General features: G+C 58.8%; 3 protein-coding genes across 4 annotated transcripts; all 3 read right to left on the reverse strand.

Moving 5' to 3' along the window:
* Positions 1-479: 479 nt before the first annotated feature.
* Positions 480-1340, reverse strand: LDBPK_280590 (hypothetical protein, conserved; the record flags this gene model as incomplete). Its single annotated transcript, XM_003862110.1, has 1 exon — positions 480-1340. The coding sequence occupies one exon, from the start codon at positions 1338-1340 to the stop codon at positions 480-482; it is 861 nt and encodes a 286-aa protein (XP_003862158.1).
* Positions 1341-3466: 2126 nt separating this feature from the next.
* LDBPK_280600 (major surface protease gp63, putative) lies at positions 3467-5167 on the reverse strand (the record flags this gene model as incomplete). The annotated part of the gene is made up of 1 exon (XM_003862111.1): positions 3467-5167. The coding sequence occupies one exon, from the start codon at positions 5165-5167 to the stop codon at positions 3467-3469; it is 1701 nt and encodes a 566-aa protein (XP_003862159.1).
* Positions 5168-7039: 1872 nt separating this feature from the next.
* LDBPK_280610 lies at positions 7040-11764 on the reverse strand (the record flags this gene model as incomplete). Of its 2 annotated transcripts, none has more annotated exons than XM_024473474.1 (1): positions 7040-11764. In XM_024473474.1, the coding sequence occupies one exon, from the start codon at positions 11762-11764 to the stop codon at positions 7040-7042; it is 4725 nt and encodes a 1574-aa protein (XP_024329245.1). Both variants share the same exon structure in this region, with proteins under 2 accessions (XP_024329245.1, XP_003862160.1).
* Positions 11765-14737: the final 2973 nt, after the last annotated feature.

Genomic DNA, 14737 nt, shown 5'->3' on the forward strand with positions numbered 1-14737 from the left:
TAGAAGAAGAGGAGGGCATGGCATGGCAGTGCGTGTCCATGCTCACCCTACAAGAGCCACCACCGATGACGACACCCTTTGCTCCACCCCTTCCGGTCACAAAAGCAGAAAGCCAGAGAGAGGCCCCGGATGTGTACGTGGAGAACAGAAAGAAGGAGGTGCCAGTGAAGAGAGTCGCTCGCGAGCGACGCCCCCCCCCTCCCTCCCAGCATACAAACACATATGCGCGCGCGTGTGTGGGAGTCTTGGCATGATTGCTGAGTCCTTGTTCGGGTAGTAGGGCACAAATCGAGAAGCGAAACCGCCAAGACACAAGAGAAAACGAAAAACAAGGCAAAGGCAGCGCACAAGCACGCACGGCATACACGGAGAGTGAATATGGGGGGAGAGACGGAGGAAAAACAGAAGTAAGCGAGTGGTGTTGAATGGCTGCGCCGTACAGAACTGTGCGCTCACACTCAAGCTCATTCGATTGTGCATCAGTTCGCGGCGCACTGCGCACGATAGGAAAGCCGCTTCAAGTCAAGCATGTGCATCGCCTTCGACTGCGCCTTGTACTGCTTCAACAAATCCTGAAAGTCACCCTTGTCTGCCTTGTAGGCGTCCAGGGCGCGCCTTCCCACCGTCATACAGTCGCTGCTCATCCTACGCACGTCATCCTCGAGGGTTTTGATAAGGGCCTCGGGGGTGCCGACGGAAAGGAGGAGTTGATTCTGCTCCAGTTGCTGCAACTGTGACACCTGTTCATCAAGGTGCTGCTGCAGGTCCTTTACCTGTGCCTCCAGCGTCTCCACCTCGTTGCGTAGCGTCGTGTTCTCGTTCGCAACTCGCTCGATTTCACTGATGGTGTGACGACTCGCCTCTCGCATCAGCTTCACGATGGGCAGCTGGTAGCAGTACGCGTCAAGGCAGTTTGGGTTGGTCACCAGATCCTGCAGTAAGCGATCCGTCTCCCCGCTCAACTGTAGTGTTACGCTGCGCATGCTTGGCGGCTCTACAGGTCCCCAGCAATCTGCCGCGTTCTGAAACGCGTTACGGACCGCTTCGACCAAGGTGGACGTGGTACTGCTCCACTGGTACGCCAGTGCCTCGGAGGGGTTGATATTGGGAGGCGTGATAGGGACGTTGTGGCAACAATACGGCATCGTCGCCCTTGGCGCAGCCTTCGGAAACGACGAGGGCAGCGTCACGTACAGAGAGAGGGCATACTCAGTCATCGGGGTGATGCGCAGTACATCATCCACCTTAAGCACCGTCTCCTGCGCGCTTTCCGTGACGACGGAGGTCGATGGGAACTGACGCCGCAGCTCCTCCAGTTGGCTACTGCGATCTGGAGGCATGTGAACCAGACAAATGGAAGAGCGAGCAGTTGAGGGAAGAAAAGTCGGAGCCACAACGGCAAAATACCAAGCCTTGCCCTAAACCAACCAACAACTACAAAAACAAAACATGCAAAACACAATACGCAAGCGTCGGCCTCTTCCAACGGAGGGAAACAGGCTCAGAGATGTCCACGTGGCAGCGACGGAGAAGATCGCAACGGAAACGAGAGAGAATCAATGAGGTTGGGTCATCACCCCCCTCTTCCAATCACGATAGGTGCAAGGCGTGTGTGTGTGTGTGTGTGACACCCCCAATCCCTCGCGCAACACGAATAGGTAGAGAGAAAGTCGCTCGCGCGTGCGTGCGCTCACCTCCAGTGTGCTCAATGAAAGGAAGGCTTTGTGGTAACGGGTGAAGAGGATAAGATGGGGTGAAGCGGGTCAGGGGAGGAGGGGGGAGGCGGTCGCACCGGCGAGGAAAGAAGAAATGGGCCTATGCAGGCGTCTGCTTTGCTGGAGCTGACGCGCTGCCGATCCTTGGCCAACAGCATCCGTTAAGGATATAAAACTACCAAAAAGACAGGTGAAAAGACCGATGCGGATTTAAAGGGAAATGGGATGAGAGGGCTTGATTCGATGCACTCCACGAGCACACGACCAAATACTGTGATTCTGAACTCGTGTTCCACACCCCACGGCACATCTGCTTTCATGCAGAAAAACTTCTTCGCGGGAGACGCAGACCCCAACGACGGTGCCAAGTTGCACACCGGCTTTCGGGGGAGGAGTGAAGTCGTCACTTTCCAACGCAAACTATTAGCACTGGCAGGCAACGGCTGCATCAGAGCGATTTAATAGGAAACGAAGTAGGACCCTCCGTGATTTCTGCGTTTTACAGCGCTTCCAGCAGAGCACCACTGCTGTTCCACAAAGGCACGACTCCTTCACCCCTTTCAAAAAGCATTTATTCTGCCGCTAGTCAGCCCGTACACGCATGCACAACCACTGCTAACCTAACTCTGCGGCTCTGTGGCTACATCATGCTTGTCCAACATAAACCGTCTGCCGTCGAGCCGGGCTGCACGTCACGCAGGTTCTTCCTCTTCTTCCTCACCCCTTCCTCTCGCATAGATGCAGCGCAACCGGCGCCGGTAGAAACTTAAGTGAGCTGCAGGCCGTGATCAGAGCGGGCCGCGTCCAGAGACCTGTTACAGGGCGGCGGCGGTGAATTAATTCATGTGCACAGTAGGAATCTCGGCGTGATGACTGAGACCGGTAACAAGGGCCCTGATCCATGCTGATGCGTCTGCTCCTCTGGCGGTGCTGCTGCAACAAGCTGGCACCCCTCCGCTCTGTGATATGATGAAAATATGTCGAGAAGACTAGCTGAAATCAGCACCGCACGAAACGCGCGAGTGACCGCAGATTTTGCACCACCATACGTCGTAAAGCGCCATCCTCCGATGTTACTGCGTCTGCGTTGAGAGCACCGTGAAGAAGCGCACGTCATCCTTGTCTTACTGCGCGTTGGTAGCGACCGTTGACGTCACTGAACCTCCCGCATATCATCCGTTGCGCGGGGAGTAGAACAGAGCAACACTGAATAGCCGCACGCTTCTCTTACGCGGCAAGCTTCACTCCACCATTCAAAATATAACGAAAAACGCTCCGAAAAAACGCTAAAAATATAACAACGTCAACGCAGGAGGGGGAGAGGGGAGATGGTAGGAGAAGGACAAAAGGCACGCCGTGGCGGAGGGGAGGGGCAAGCGGAGGGAGCAGCGAGAAGGGGCAGCACACAAGCACCCACATGCACAGGCACACCGTGCTCGTGGCACCGCGCCCGCAACCGTGCCCCCTCACCGCAAAGGCAAGAGCGTGCGAAACGAGAAAGAGAGAAAGCGAAGATCTGCATTATGCAGAAAAGAAGTGAAACTATTCCGTTACATGAATGTGTATAGAGATGGAGGGCCGACGCACTGCCACGCGCATTTGCCCACACTGCACAGTGCATGCGGCAGTGGCACACACGCCCCTACGGCGCGTAGCACCGTTGTTCGCACATGCCGACGGGGACACGAGCGCCACACACAGACACAAACACGCGCGTGAATGCCGCCACTTGTGCACGAGAACCAGGGCGATCAGCCCATGAAAAGCACCACGAGAAGCACTGCCACCACCGCCGTCACACTTGTCCGCGCACCAGTCACGCTGTGGTCGGTGAGAAGCCTACTGTATTCTTCGTACAGCGAGGCGTTTATGTTGATGGCGCACACGGACTCATAAGAGGGGCACACCAAATGCCCTTTAGAGAAGGACGGGCTCAATGTCGACAGGTTGTAGGTGCTGCCAGGCGGACAATCCCGGAACGCAGACGCGCCATTTATTTTGACGCCGTACGCGGAGCTGCCGCACTGCACCTCAGCACAGATGCCGTGCTGCTGGACCGCCGAGTCATCAATGGAAAAGCCTGCCGGTGTGTCGACACAGCGCGACATGACGCCATACACGCTGCCCTTCAGGGCGTTCGTTTTAGCGGCACACATTGTGTCGTCGGCAGCCCTCACAAACGGGCAGAAGTCCATCAGGGGATCTGGGCCACCCAACCTCGGGTCACCGAAGTATTGAAAATAGGTGGGCAGGTTGGAATTGTAAGAGGTAAGGATGCACCGCCCGATGCCTCGGCGATCAGAGGTGCAGCTCCACGGAGCGTCGGGGGCATCGCAAAACATGGCAGGAATCTGTGAAGTGCTTTTGATGACGCACCGCTCGGAACTCAGTTTGCAGCCCACTTCGTGGCCGTACGCCATCGGCTCCGCCTTGGCGTAGTTGCCCTGGTAGTAGCCCGTGTCCTCCATGGCGGCGATGGTGAGCGCCGAGTAGACGCCGACGCCGCTGAAGCCCGCCATCAGCTCGTCTTTGGCGCTGCGGCGCTTCCAGTGTGACGAAACGGTTCCCTTTCCACCCTCGTCTTCCAGCTCCATGGAAGCCTGCGTTTTGCAGCCGTAATGTAGCTGCGCCTGCGCAACCACGTTTGCGCTGCGAATGACAGGTGAGGGGCTCTTGCCTCGAAAAGAAGCCATCACCAGCATGTTCTGTTGCTTGAAAACTGACCTCGTGAAGCCGAGTGCATGCAACACCTCGTGCGCGACGACGCGCACGGTCTTCGGCTCGGCGGTGATGTACTTGGGTGAGATGGTCGCCACGCCCACAGACGAGCGGCCATTGTCGAAGCTCTGACACTTCACCGCCCACGCGATGACACTGCCAGATGTTGGCGCAGCAGACATGTACAGAACAAAGTCGGCGTCCGGCACACCGGTCTTCATGTGTTCTTCGGGTATGCTGAACTGACCGCAGATACTGTGTTTCTTTATAAAGGGGCTAACAACTATGTTGCCGTTCTCCCGCTGCACGTTCAGCCGCTCTTGGTGCAGCTGTACTGCGGATGGAATCAGCAGCTCCAGCAGCACCCGTTTCTTTTCTCTTGTGAGAACGTCCGCTGCGCTGCAGGTCACCCTGCCGCCACGGAAGGTGGGCCGACTCTGGCCCGAAGCGGTGCAGTGCTGGCTGCTGTTCGAGATGTCCTCTGTGAAGACGGCAATGCGGATGGGCTGCCAGGCCCCCGTTGCGGCAGCCGCAACCGCAAGCTCCCCGGTAGGCGGCTCTACACGGCTTATCACACTCACGCGGGTGCCGATCATGCGCGCCTCCAGCTCGTCAAACCCGCAGCGCGGCTCCTCTGAGTCGGCTCGCTCCGGGTCCCCCTGCGCTGCGCCAGCGCCGACAACGCAACACACCAACGCAAAGGTCACCGCGATCCCCAACAGCGTGCGGCGCATTGGCGAAAAGTGAGGGCGCCAGCGAGACTCGGTGCGTGCGCGTGCGGAGAGGTCGAGCTGTTGTGTGGGTTTGTGTGGCACAGCTGTGTCTGTGATACACGGAGAAGTGTGCCCCGTACAAAGAACACCGAGCAACCTCACCCGACAACTGTTGAGCCGGCTTGAACGCCGAGCAGTGGAAGATCACGGGAAACGTAAAGGGGGTCGAGGTACTCGCGTGTCTCACGGAAAGGGAGCGCGAGAGCGCGATGGAGGGGGGGGGGGCGGCGGGCCTGGGTGGGTGTGGGGATATAGGTGCACCTACGCGAGTCTGTCGGTGCCGGTGTGTGGGATTAGCGCCGACTGGTGTGGCGTTATGAACGCCGGGGAAATAGCAGAAAAGAAGGGGCACAAAGCCGAGGCAGAGCATTCAAAGAGGAGCAGGCGTACACTCTAGACAGGCACACGCTCTGCGTCAGAGCCTCGTTGCAGCGTGATAGCGAGCGCTGAAGGGGGCGGGCGAGCGGGGGATGCCTTGGCGGCGCAGCACGGAAAACAAGAAGATACGAAAACAAAGAGCAAGCAGCAGTAATCACAAGAGGATAATACGCCCGAACCGTTCAATGAGGGCGAGCGCACACCATAATAATACAAGGAGCGGGACGCTGGCGTATCACTTCGAGGCTGAACGATCGTGGAAGCAGGGCAAAACAGTGTGTATGCGCGTGTGCCTGTGCATGTGTGTGTCTTGTCTAGGATGATGGACACCTCGCCGCCTGAGACGGCGGTGGGCGGTGCACGGTTGCGTCAAAAGGAGCGAGGCAGAAAGTACAGTGGTGGAGAGAAGATGGTGGTGCATACAGGGTAGGATTCATCAATGAATAGAGGGTGCCGCAGCACCTGGTACCAGCGCGCGAGGGAAGGAAGTCGCAGAGGGGCTCGGATGGTAAGCAGAGGTCATCTTGGGCTCACGTACCGACAACGATTGGTGAAGGCTACTGAAAGCATCTCCACGCTTGTCGCTGTCGCGCCTCCTCACGCGCTGCAGAAGAGCCGAATGGATGCAGCCAAGCCCGTCGGCACGCGCGTAGCGCGCCGAGCTCACCACTCGCATGATCCCCTATTTCGGTACGAGCAGCGTCGTCGTGACCCTCCTCCACCTCGTAGAGTGCGGGGGAGTGGAGAAGAAGCGTGCGATAGCTTGGCAGCTCCCTCTTCTCCCGAGCCGAGCGGGGTGACGGTGGCAGTGCGTGGTAGTGCACAGCGCCTGCTCCCCTTTTGCACGCCTCTCCCCCGGTTCCCGAGAAGCGTGCACCTACGCACGCACATGGAAGTGCGCGCGCTAGTCGTTTTGTCTTTTGCAGTCGGTATAGCCATGCGTTCTGAACGTTCTTCGCCGTTCCTCTTGCCTTTTTGGAGGGAGAAAGGGTGCGCGCCACGACGCCACGCAGCGCTCTGCAGGGAGTGGGTGGAAGGGAGTGTGACAGGCGGGACGTGCAACATGCCGCCAAAGAATGACAAGGAGACAAGCACAGCGAGAAGGGGACGCCAAGCGACAACGCAGGAGGGGGAGTCACATACATAAGGGGCATACATCGACTTTTAGGCTCAACGCACGTGCAAACAAGATGAAAGGCAGTGAGAGAGGGGGGTCGAATGTTTCCGTGGAACGCAGCGTTATACAGAGACCGAGCGCCACTGTTGCTGGGTGAAAAGAAGAGACGAAAGAAATGAACGAGATGGCGCACACACGCACACACGCGGGGCAAAGGAGGAGCGGCCATGCGCTCATGGCAGAGAGTCTATCTCCGCATCCCCTAAGACGGATTTACTTGTCGGCCGTGTCAAAAGCCGTCAGACGGCTCCCTCCTCTCGCTGCGAGTGCGCCGACGCTCAAAGTACCAGCCGACTCTTTCTCCGACCTCCCCCCGCGTGCAGCTGCTGCGCGCTCAGCACGCTCGCTCCGCCGAGAAGCGGCTGGGGAGGTGCTAGTGCGGGTCCGGGTATCTTCCGGGAGGATGTGGTCGCGCCGTTCTCCGCGCCGCGTGCCTCCAGCGAGCCCCGCATCGGCAGAGACGAAGTTTCGCAGACGTTCGTCAAATCATCCTCGTTTAGCGCCGGTACGCCCTTTGGCGCGGCAGCGAACAACGCCGGGGCGACGCTGTGCCTCCTTGTCCTCGCGGTGATGTCCACCGCTTCCGTCTTCGCAGCAGAGCCCTTTCCTTCGAAGGGAGCTGACGAGCCATCGCTGTCTCGGTCGAGGCCTCGAAACGGAGCAGAGTTGCCGGGCATGCTAGTTGGCATCATAGCCGTCGCGCCGCTGCGGGTGGGAGGCCAGGTGGCGGTGCAGGGCACCTCGTCCTGACGCTGCTGGTTGGTGCGCCGGGGTTCTGGTGGAGTGCCCATCAGCACTACAGTTTCCAAGTCGTCCGGCATCGTAATGGGGGGAGTGGTGGAGAGCGGGGTTGCATTCTCGTGTCTGCGGTGCCTCACTCGTGGGCCACAAGCGGCCGAGTCAGCAAACAACTCCTCACTGAGAGAGAGCTCGATAGGTATGTCGGAAAGACAGCGCTGTTGCCGCGTGCCAGACAGTGACACGATTGGCGACTCCATCGATGCCCGCCTAGTATCAGTTTCGCTGCGTTTCTGCGGTTTGGGCGACAGAGTCGGCGACCAAGCAGAGTCCTTCGCGACAAGAGGTGAGTGCGCAGAAAAGGCGCTGCTTCCGAATACAGGATCAGGACCGAGGGAGGTAGACGCCTGAACCAAGCATGCGCCCACAGCGGTGGCAGGGTGGTGATGACGCAGCAACGCTGGAGCGAGTCGGCGTGTTGGGGGCGAGGCCACAGAGTTAGGAGTCGTGAAGGACATCCCCGTACTAGCAGATGTGCTTGCATGGCAGCCGTTCGTCGACAGCTCGCGGAGCTCACCCTCTCCCTGAAGGGCAAACGAGAAAGGGTGGATGGTCGCCAGCTTCAAGGGCGACGAGGCGGTGCGGGAAGACCGGAAAATGAGACTAGGTGCTGCGCGGCTGCTGCCGACTGTGGTGGCGTTTGCGTTGTGTGTGCTGGTGTTCCCGGAATGCGAGTTCGAATCCATGCGAAGGGGGCGTCCTCCGGTACCGCCGCACGGGTGCGGCGGTCTTTGGAGGCTTTGTTGCCGTCCATTATCCTCTAATTTGCTGTTGGTGGTGGCTTCGACCAACGCCGAGGTTTTACCAGAAGCTGCGGTGTCCCGCTTCGCAGCCCAGGCGCGCGAGCTCGCCGTCCCTGAGCACCGCCTTCTTGTTTCTCCCAGCGTTAGCGAGGAGCTGGAGTTGCCTCCGCCGCGGTCCCCGTTCGGTTGTACATCATTATCCAGCATCTCGGGTGGTTGAGACGCCGGCACCACATGCTCTGCACAGGCAATGGTAGAGGCTCTTGTATCCCCTTCGTTTCTGTCGCGAGTGCCTCCACCAGCGTCGGTGTCGGATTCAGCGTGCTCTGGCGTGTGAGAGACCGGCGCAGCGACGACCGGCGCTAGAACCTCCACAGCACTGGGTGGGCCCACCACGAATTCGAGACTTTCGATCTCCTGCAACAACGTAACCCGCTCCGGGGCCGGCAACGGCCGCACCTCACGCGGCAAATGAGGCGATACAAAGCGCGAAAGCCCACGCTTCTTGCCGCCACCCACGCGCGCGTCGCTCACCGAGAGCAGCGCCGGCGCCTCTGGAGAGCTGCGGGCGAAAAGAGGCCTCGGCAGCGTCGGGCTGTGGTGGTTACCGTTTGCGATGCCGCCGCGGGCCGTCGGTGTGCTGGTGCGGCGACCCGGCTGCGGAGGTGGACGCGATTTGGCCGTGCTCCGTCGCCTCAGCAACGACACCTCCGCTGGCTCCTGTGCAGTCGCGCGACACGAGCTGGAAGGAGTCGTCGCGTTAACACAGGATGGGGCGGCTGGAACGACGTGCAGCCCATGTCCATCGATCCTCCTGCCCACGCTGGAGCGCCGCTCTTTCGTCGCAGAGCCCAGCCCGCCAGTGCGGCCAGGATCGCCGCGCGCACTCCGCAGCGCGTTGGACATCATGGAGCTGCTGCTGCTGCACGTGTGTGCGCCCTTCGAGTTTGCTGCGGCTCCCTTTTCGACGCCTCTTCCGCTGCCCTGGCAGCGGGGCGCGCTCACCGGTCCACTGGGGTGCCGCCGCTTTTCTGTGTGGTCCTCTGGCGCTGACTGCATCAGATCATATTTAGAGGTGGACTGTACTACGTTGGGTGCGAGCGCCTTTGACCGACTCGTGGGGATTGACTTGAAAGAGTACGTCTTTGCCGGCAGGGATGACGGTGAAGTGGTGCGGCATGCGTTCGCCGCACTGATTTTGCTCGACGACAGCCGGGAGTCCACCACGCCGCCGCTGCGCCTCTGTGCCGTTCGTCGAGACTGCAGCACAGAGGGAGAGGCAGGGTCATCCATGCCACTTACCGCGGTGGTGGGTACCGCCCCACCAGCGCCACTGGGTTCCTGCGCAGCCGTATTCATTGGTGAGGAGTCGCTTCCCCTCAGCGCCGCGACGTTCCCGCCGCTCTCTAGGCTGGATGTGCGGTGTCGAAGTTGCCGCGCATCTCGCGGGCTGTGGTGGCTTTGCCGGGACTGGAGCAGGGAGGTGGAGCTGCAGTCATCACTGTGCATGGATGCGTCGCGCTGAGTGGCACGCGTGTTCGCGCCTTCGGAGGCTGCCTGTCGACGCAGCACAGGTTGGCCACCATTGTTGCTCTCCTCTGGCGCCAGCGGTGGTGGTGAGTTGCCGCCCTCGGCAGCCCCGTTACACGCTGCCGCAGAGGCGTGGCGACAGCCCGTCTCTGTTGGCTTTGGCAACTCCGGGTGGAGTGGTACAAGCACGCTAGAGAACCTTGGGAACGAAACGTGGTCCTTCGCTACCGTGACGTCAGTGGGCGGTGCGACTTCAGCTGAGGTGTCCGATGCTGTCCACAGCGAGAGACTCGACGAGTTAGTGGTCGAGGAGTTGCCGCTGGCTACGGCGCAAGGCGCGCGCGATCCAGGCGAAGAAGACAAAGCCTCCCACGCGACGGTCGTCACGCGAGGCGAGCGCTCAGCGCAACAAGGCATCTGCAGAGGGCCACCGCCGTCGTCGTCCGCCCCCGCGCCCACCCTGTCTACCAGGGAGAACGGCACCTCCACCAGCGGTGGTGCCGCAGCTGCTAGGCACGTTGAGCCGCCGCCACCTGCGGCATCCGACATAGAGAGGAGGGGTGAAATGCAGTCGGCGGCCCCGGTGGCGGTGAGAGGAGGGAGAGGCGCTTGGCGTGACGCGGTCGTCGTTAGGGGCATCGGCGTCGGCCCCGCTGTTTCCGCAGTGGTCGGCTGCATCTCTGCTGCCTCATCGCAGGCGCCATTGCTGTTGCGAGCTCCACGAGCCCCATTCGGAGCTGCATCGAACCTCCCTCGCACGCTGTCAAAGTAGGGGTGCCCAAGTGCCTCCTCGACGGTGATGCGCTCCGCCGCGTCGATGCGCAGAAGTCGATGGAGTAGGTTCAAGCCAGCCTTCGCAATGCGCCCTCCATAACGCTCGGTCAAATAGGAGCTCGTGCCCTGCTTCGACTCTGTGCGCTTCTGCGCCGCGTCCCTTGCGTCGCTTGCTCGCCGTGACTTCTGCTGCATCGACTTGGTGCGCAGCTGCTGCGGTGGCGCTGCGAGCGGGTTCAAGGAGTGCAGGCGCAGTGTGCCACCGTTCCGCTTTCGCACCGCCGCCTCGTATGCCGCTGGGAAATCCCCGATGCGGGTCTGAATGAGCGAGAGCTGCTCCAGTTCCGTCTTGCCTGGCAACAACGGCTCACCATCGATGGCCTCCGCCATGATGGCTCCCACAGCCCACATATCCACAGCGTAGGTATAGCTGGGCATCCCCAGGAGCATCTCCGGGCTTCGGTACCACCGCGTCGCCACGTAGTTTGTCATGATCGCCTGATGATCAGCAAGGACAAGCTCGCTAAGCATAGCCGAATTTGCTGATGAGACAGAGGCGCCGTTGCACATTTGCGGCGTGTCATTAGGTGGCGGCAAGGAGCGAAGTCCGAAGCTGCCACTCTCGGCTATTGGTGAAGCCGATGGGCCGATGTCTTGCGAGGAGATGGAGAGCTGCTGTGCCTGCGGCTGAAGCTGCCGAGGAAGTGGCCGGCAAAACCCAAAGTCGCACAGGGAGGCTGTGCCGTCGTCGCGCACCAAGATGTTCTCCGGCTTCACATCACGGTGAATGATTCCGTTGCGATGACAGGAGCGAATGCCCAAGAGAATGGTGAAGAGAAGCACCACCAACGAGTCCTCAGGCAGGCCGTGCTGTACCTCCTCCAGAACGTCTAGCAGGCTGCGCGGTATGTACTCCATTACAAGGTACAGGCGGTTCTTCTGCTTGAACGTTTCGAGCAGCTGCGTCACGTTGGGCTCGCCCTTGAGCAGCTGCTCAACGCGCAGTTCCCGCAGCATTGCGACACGAACGTACGCGTTCGCCTGAAAGTTCTTGAACTGCTTCACCGCCACTATCCGATTGGTCCGCTTATCGCAGCACTTGAAGACAACCCCGTAGGTACCCTCGCCGATGACCTCGAGTACATCGTAGTTGTCCATCCTGCGAGTGCAGTGCGTGGGTGATTGAGGCTTCGCTTATTCCAGATGGTGCGAGGCGCGATACGCACACCAAAGCAAAAAGGAAGTGCGCGAGAGGGGAGGGGCCAAGCAAGCACGCACACGAGAGAAAGTGAGACTGATAATGAAAGGAAGCTAGGAAAGATGGAAAGAGGGCCACCAATACAAACCTAGGCGAGGTTGTGTGTGTGTGTGTGTGCCGACGCTGAGAGACGATCTGATTTTCTTTCGCGAAAGGAATTTTCTCGACTGCCTCCCCGTCCGACTCGACTTACTTCTAAAGAAGCACGAGCACGGGAAAAGGAAAAAAAAAACAGAGCAATCGAACCGCAGAAAGCTGCACGAGTCCGCACGGCACACGGCATACAGGTAAAGGGGGAGGGGGCAAAAAGCGCGAAAGCAATAGCCGACGAAAGACAAGAGTCTGTTCGTTCCTTCCCTTCAAAGCAAACGATGTAGAAAGGTACAGCTACGGAGAACGGCGGAGATGTGTTGTACTGTGCTGTAAGTGCGTGTGTATGTGTGTGGTGATGGGGAGGGGGAGGTGGTCTCAGAACCCAGTGACACAAAGAGCTGAACAAGCACGCGCACACGCACAGGCAAGGAGAAAATATGAGATGTGATGATGAACACACACACACAAGTCCCAAGGGCTTTCGAATGGCTCGAGGGAGTCGGGGGGGGGGGGGCAGCGGAGGTGGTGGTGAAGAGAAGTAAAAGTGTGAGCTGTTGGTTTAGGCGAAGGGGATGATCGGCACGAGATACACGGGAGAGTGAGAGAAAGCCCACCTCGGTGGGCCCAGGCCGTGCTTCTGGGGTTATGAAAAAGGGGGGCTGTGCGGTCGGCGTCTGCTTCCAGGCAGCGAGGAAGTCCGGAGCAGGGGGAGAGGGGGTTGGAAGCACTGTCAACACGAGGGGAACAAAAACGAAAGGAACCAAGAAGGGAAAGAAGGAATAAAAGACAAAAGGCGGAGGGCACCCGCAAAGGCAGCGAAGAGAGAACAGAAGCAGAGGAAGGCGGGGGAGAACAACGAGAAGAGCGCAAAGGGAAGGGGCAACGCGCACAGCCGCACGCGGCCCAGACAAGAGACCCGCAGCGCCAGACAGTCAAACACCACCCACCCACACACACACACACACAAAGCAGCCCAAGAGACGAGCGACTGTATGCAAAGAAAAGACGTAAGGGAGGATGGGGGGTGGTGGAATACCAACAGTGAGCAACAGAAAAGGCGAGCAAGACAACGGAAAGGGAGAGAGACGCACGCACGACGCTGAAAGGAAAAAAGGAGACTTTCATATCAGTCCCCGCGTTGGGGCTCGTGACGATCTCTACGCGTCGGTGTGCACAAAATGCTGGCGTGGGAATCGGTGTTTTAATGGCGATGGAAAGAAAAGTGCAAGTGAGATGGTGTAAATCCGTGTACGCTTTCCAACAGATGTTGCAGGTGAAGAAGGAATCGAAAGACAAGACGAGAGCAAAGACGAAAACTAGAAAAGGGAATGCAAAAGACAGAGAAACGAAGGAAGCAGAGATGCGGCGAACGCGAAAAAAAAAAGAGAGAGGCACACAGAGAGGAAGAAAGATGCGTACACACACACACACACGAGGTATCACAAGAGGTGCGAGATCACACCAGACCGACGTCGAGAAGAAGAAAGCGCAATGCTCGAAACCAAGCAAGCATGCAGACATATATATACACACAGATACAGCCCGCAAGCGCACCACGCACCAAAAACAAAAACGCACCTGTCAACACTCTCGTGCAAGTGCTCAGCTGTCCGTTCGTTGCTGCGGTGGTGGTTCGATGAGATAACCTCACCTGGTACCACACAACGAAAAAAACAAAGACCGAAGGGTTATCCAGGCAAGAAGGGTGGAATGCACGAAACAGCTCAAAGGGCATCAAAGGGAAAAGACCGGGGCGGGTTATCCGTTACTGGGAGGGGAGACCGAGAGAGGCCCTTGCTTCTCTGCAACTCCTCTTAGCTTTTGGTTCACTTTCACCGACTCTCGTTATCTATTTAACTAAGGGTGAGACTCTGCCTACGTGGCTATCCTCCTGTGCTCGTCGCCTCGATCCTGTGTATGCCTTCGACCGAAGCGTGCGTCAGCGTGTCAGAGATATACGCGTACCTGTCTTTTGTTCACCCACTCCGTATGTGATGTGGTGAACGAGAAAAAAAAAGGTAGTCTAAATTTTCGTCTTCCGTATAGGCTACCTCTTAAGCCGTGCGCAAGCGGGCCGGCACCGTTTTGTGTGAAGGTCACCGACCCCCGTGCCGCGTCTGCCTGAGCGTGTGCCTGTGCGTGGGTGTGTTTGTGTATGTGTGGTTGTGTGGTAGACGCTTCTACTCGCTCGTGGACTGCGTCTTCGAACAGGCGCACAATCACAATCGCCTTTTGCGTGTAGAGGGTGCGTTAAGGGTGATGGGGGCGTGAGCAGGTTTGGTGGGTGAAGAAGGGGGAAGACAGTGTGCCTGCGCGTTCCTCTGTGCAGCGTACGCTACCGCACTTTTCAGAAAAAAAGGGGGGAAACAAACCGAGACGACAGAGAAGAGAAAACAGAAGCAGTATAATATGCGTGCAAAACAGGGCGCTGGCGATTGTGTACAGCGGGTGATGTCGGGAACGAGTGCCCACAGTAGTGAAACGGCGGCAGCGACTATAGAGCACACACACACACACGCTCGCATCCGCCGTGAAATACGAAAAGCGCAATGGGTGGCCGTCAACGGGGAGGAAGGGAAGGAAGGCGGCGTCTGTGTGGAAAGCTTCCACGATCCTTTCTCCAGAGAAAAAAAAACAAGAGAGACTGTGTGTCAGTGTTCGTGCGCGTGGAGTTGCAGGACCGGGAAACGGAGATAGAGCAGGAAGAGGGAGAGGGAGACACTCTGGAAAATATAAAAACGATACATTTGAGCGCGGAGTTGCGCGCGTGCGCGCACTTC

The sequence above is a fragment of the Leishmania donovani genome, chromosome 28, assembly GCF_000227135.1.
Source record: "Leishmania donovani BPK282A1 complete genome, chromosome 28".
Lineage (NCBI taxonomy): Eukaryota > Euglenozoa > Kinetoplastea > Trypanosomatida > Trypanosomatidae > Leishmania > Leishmania donovani.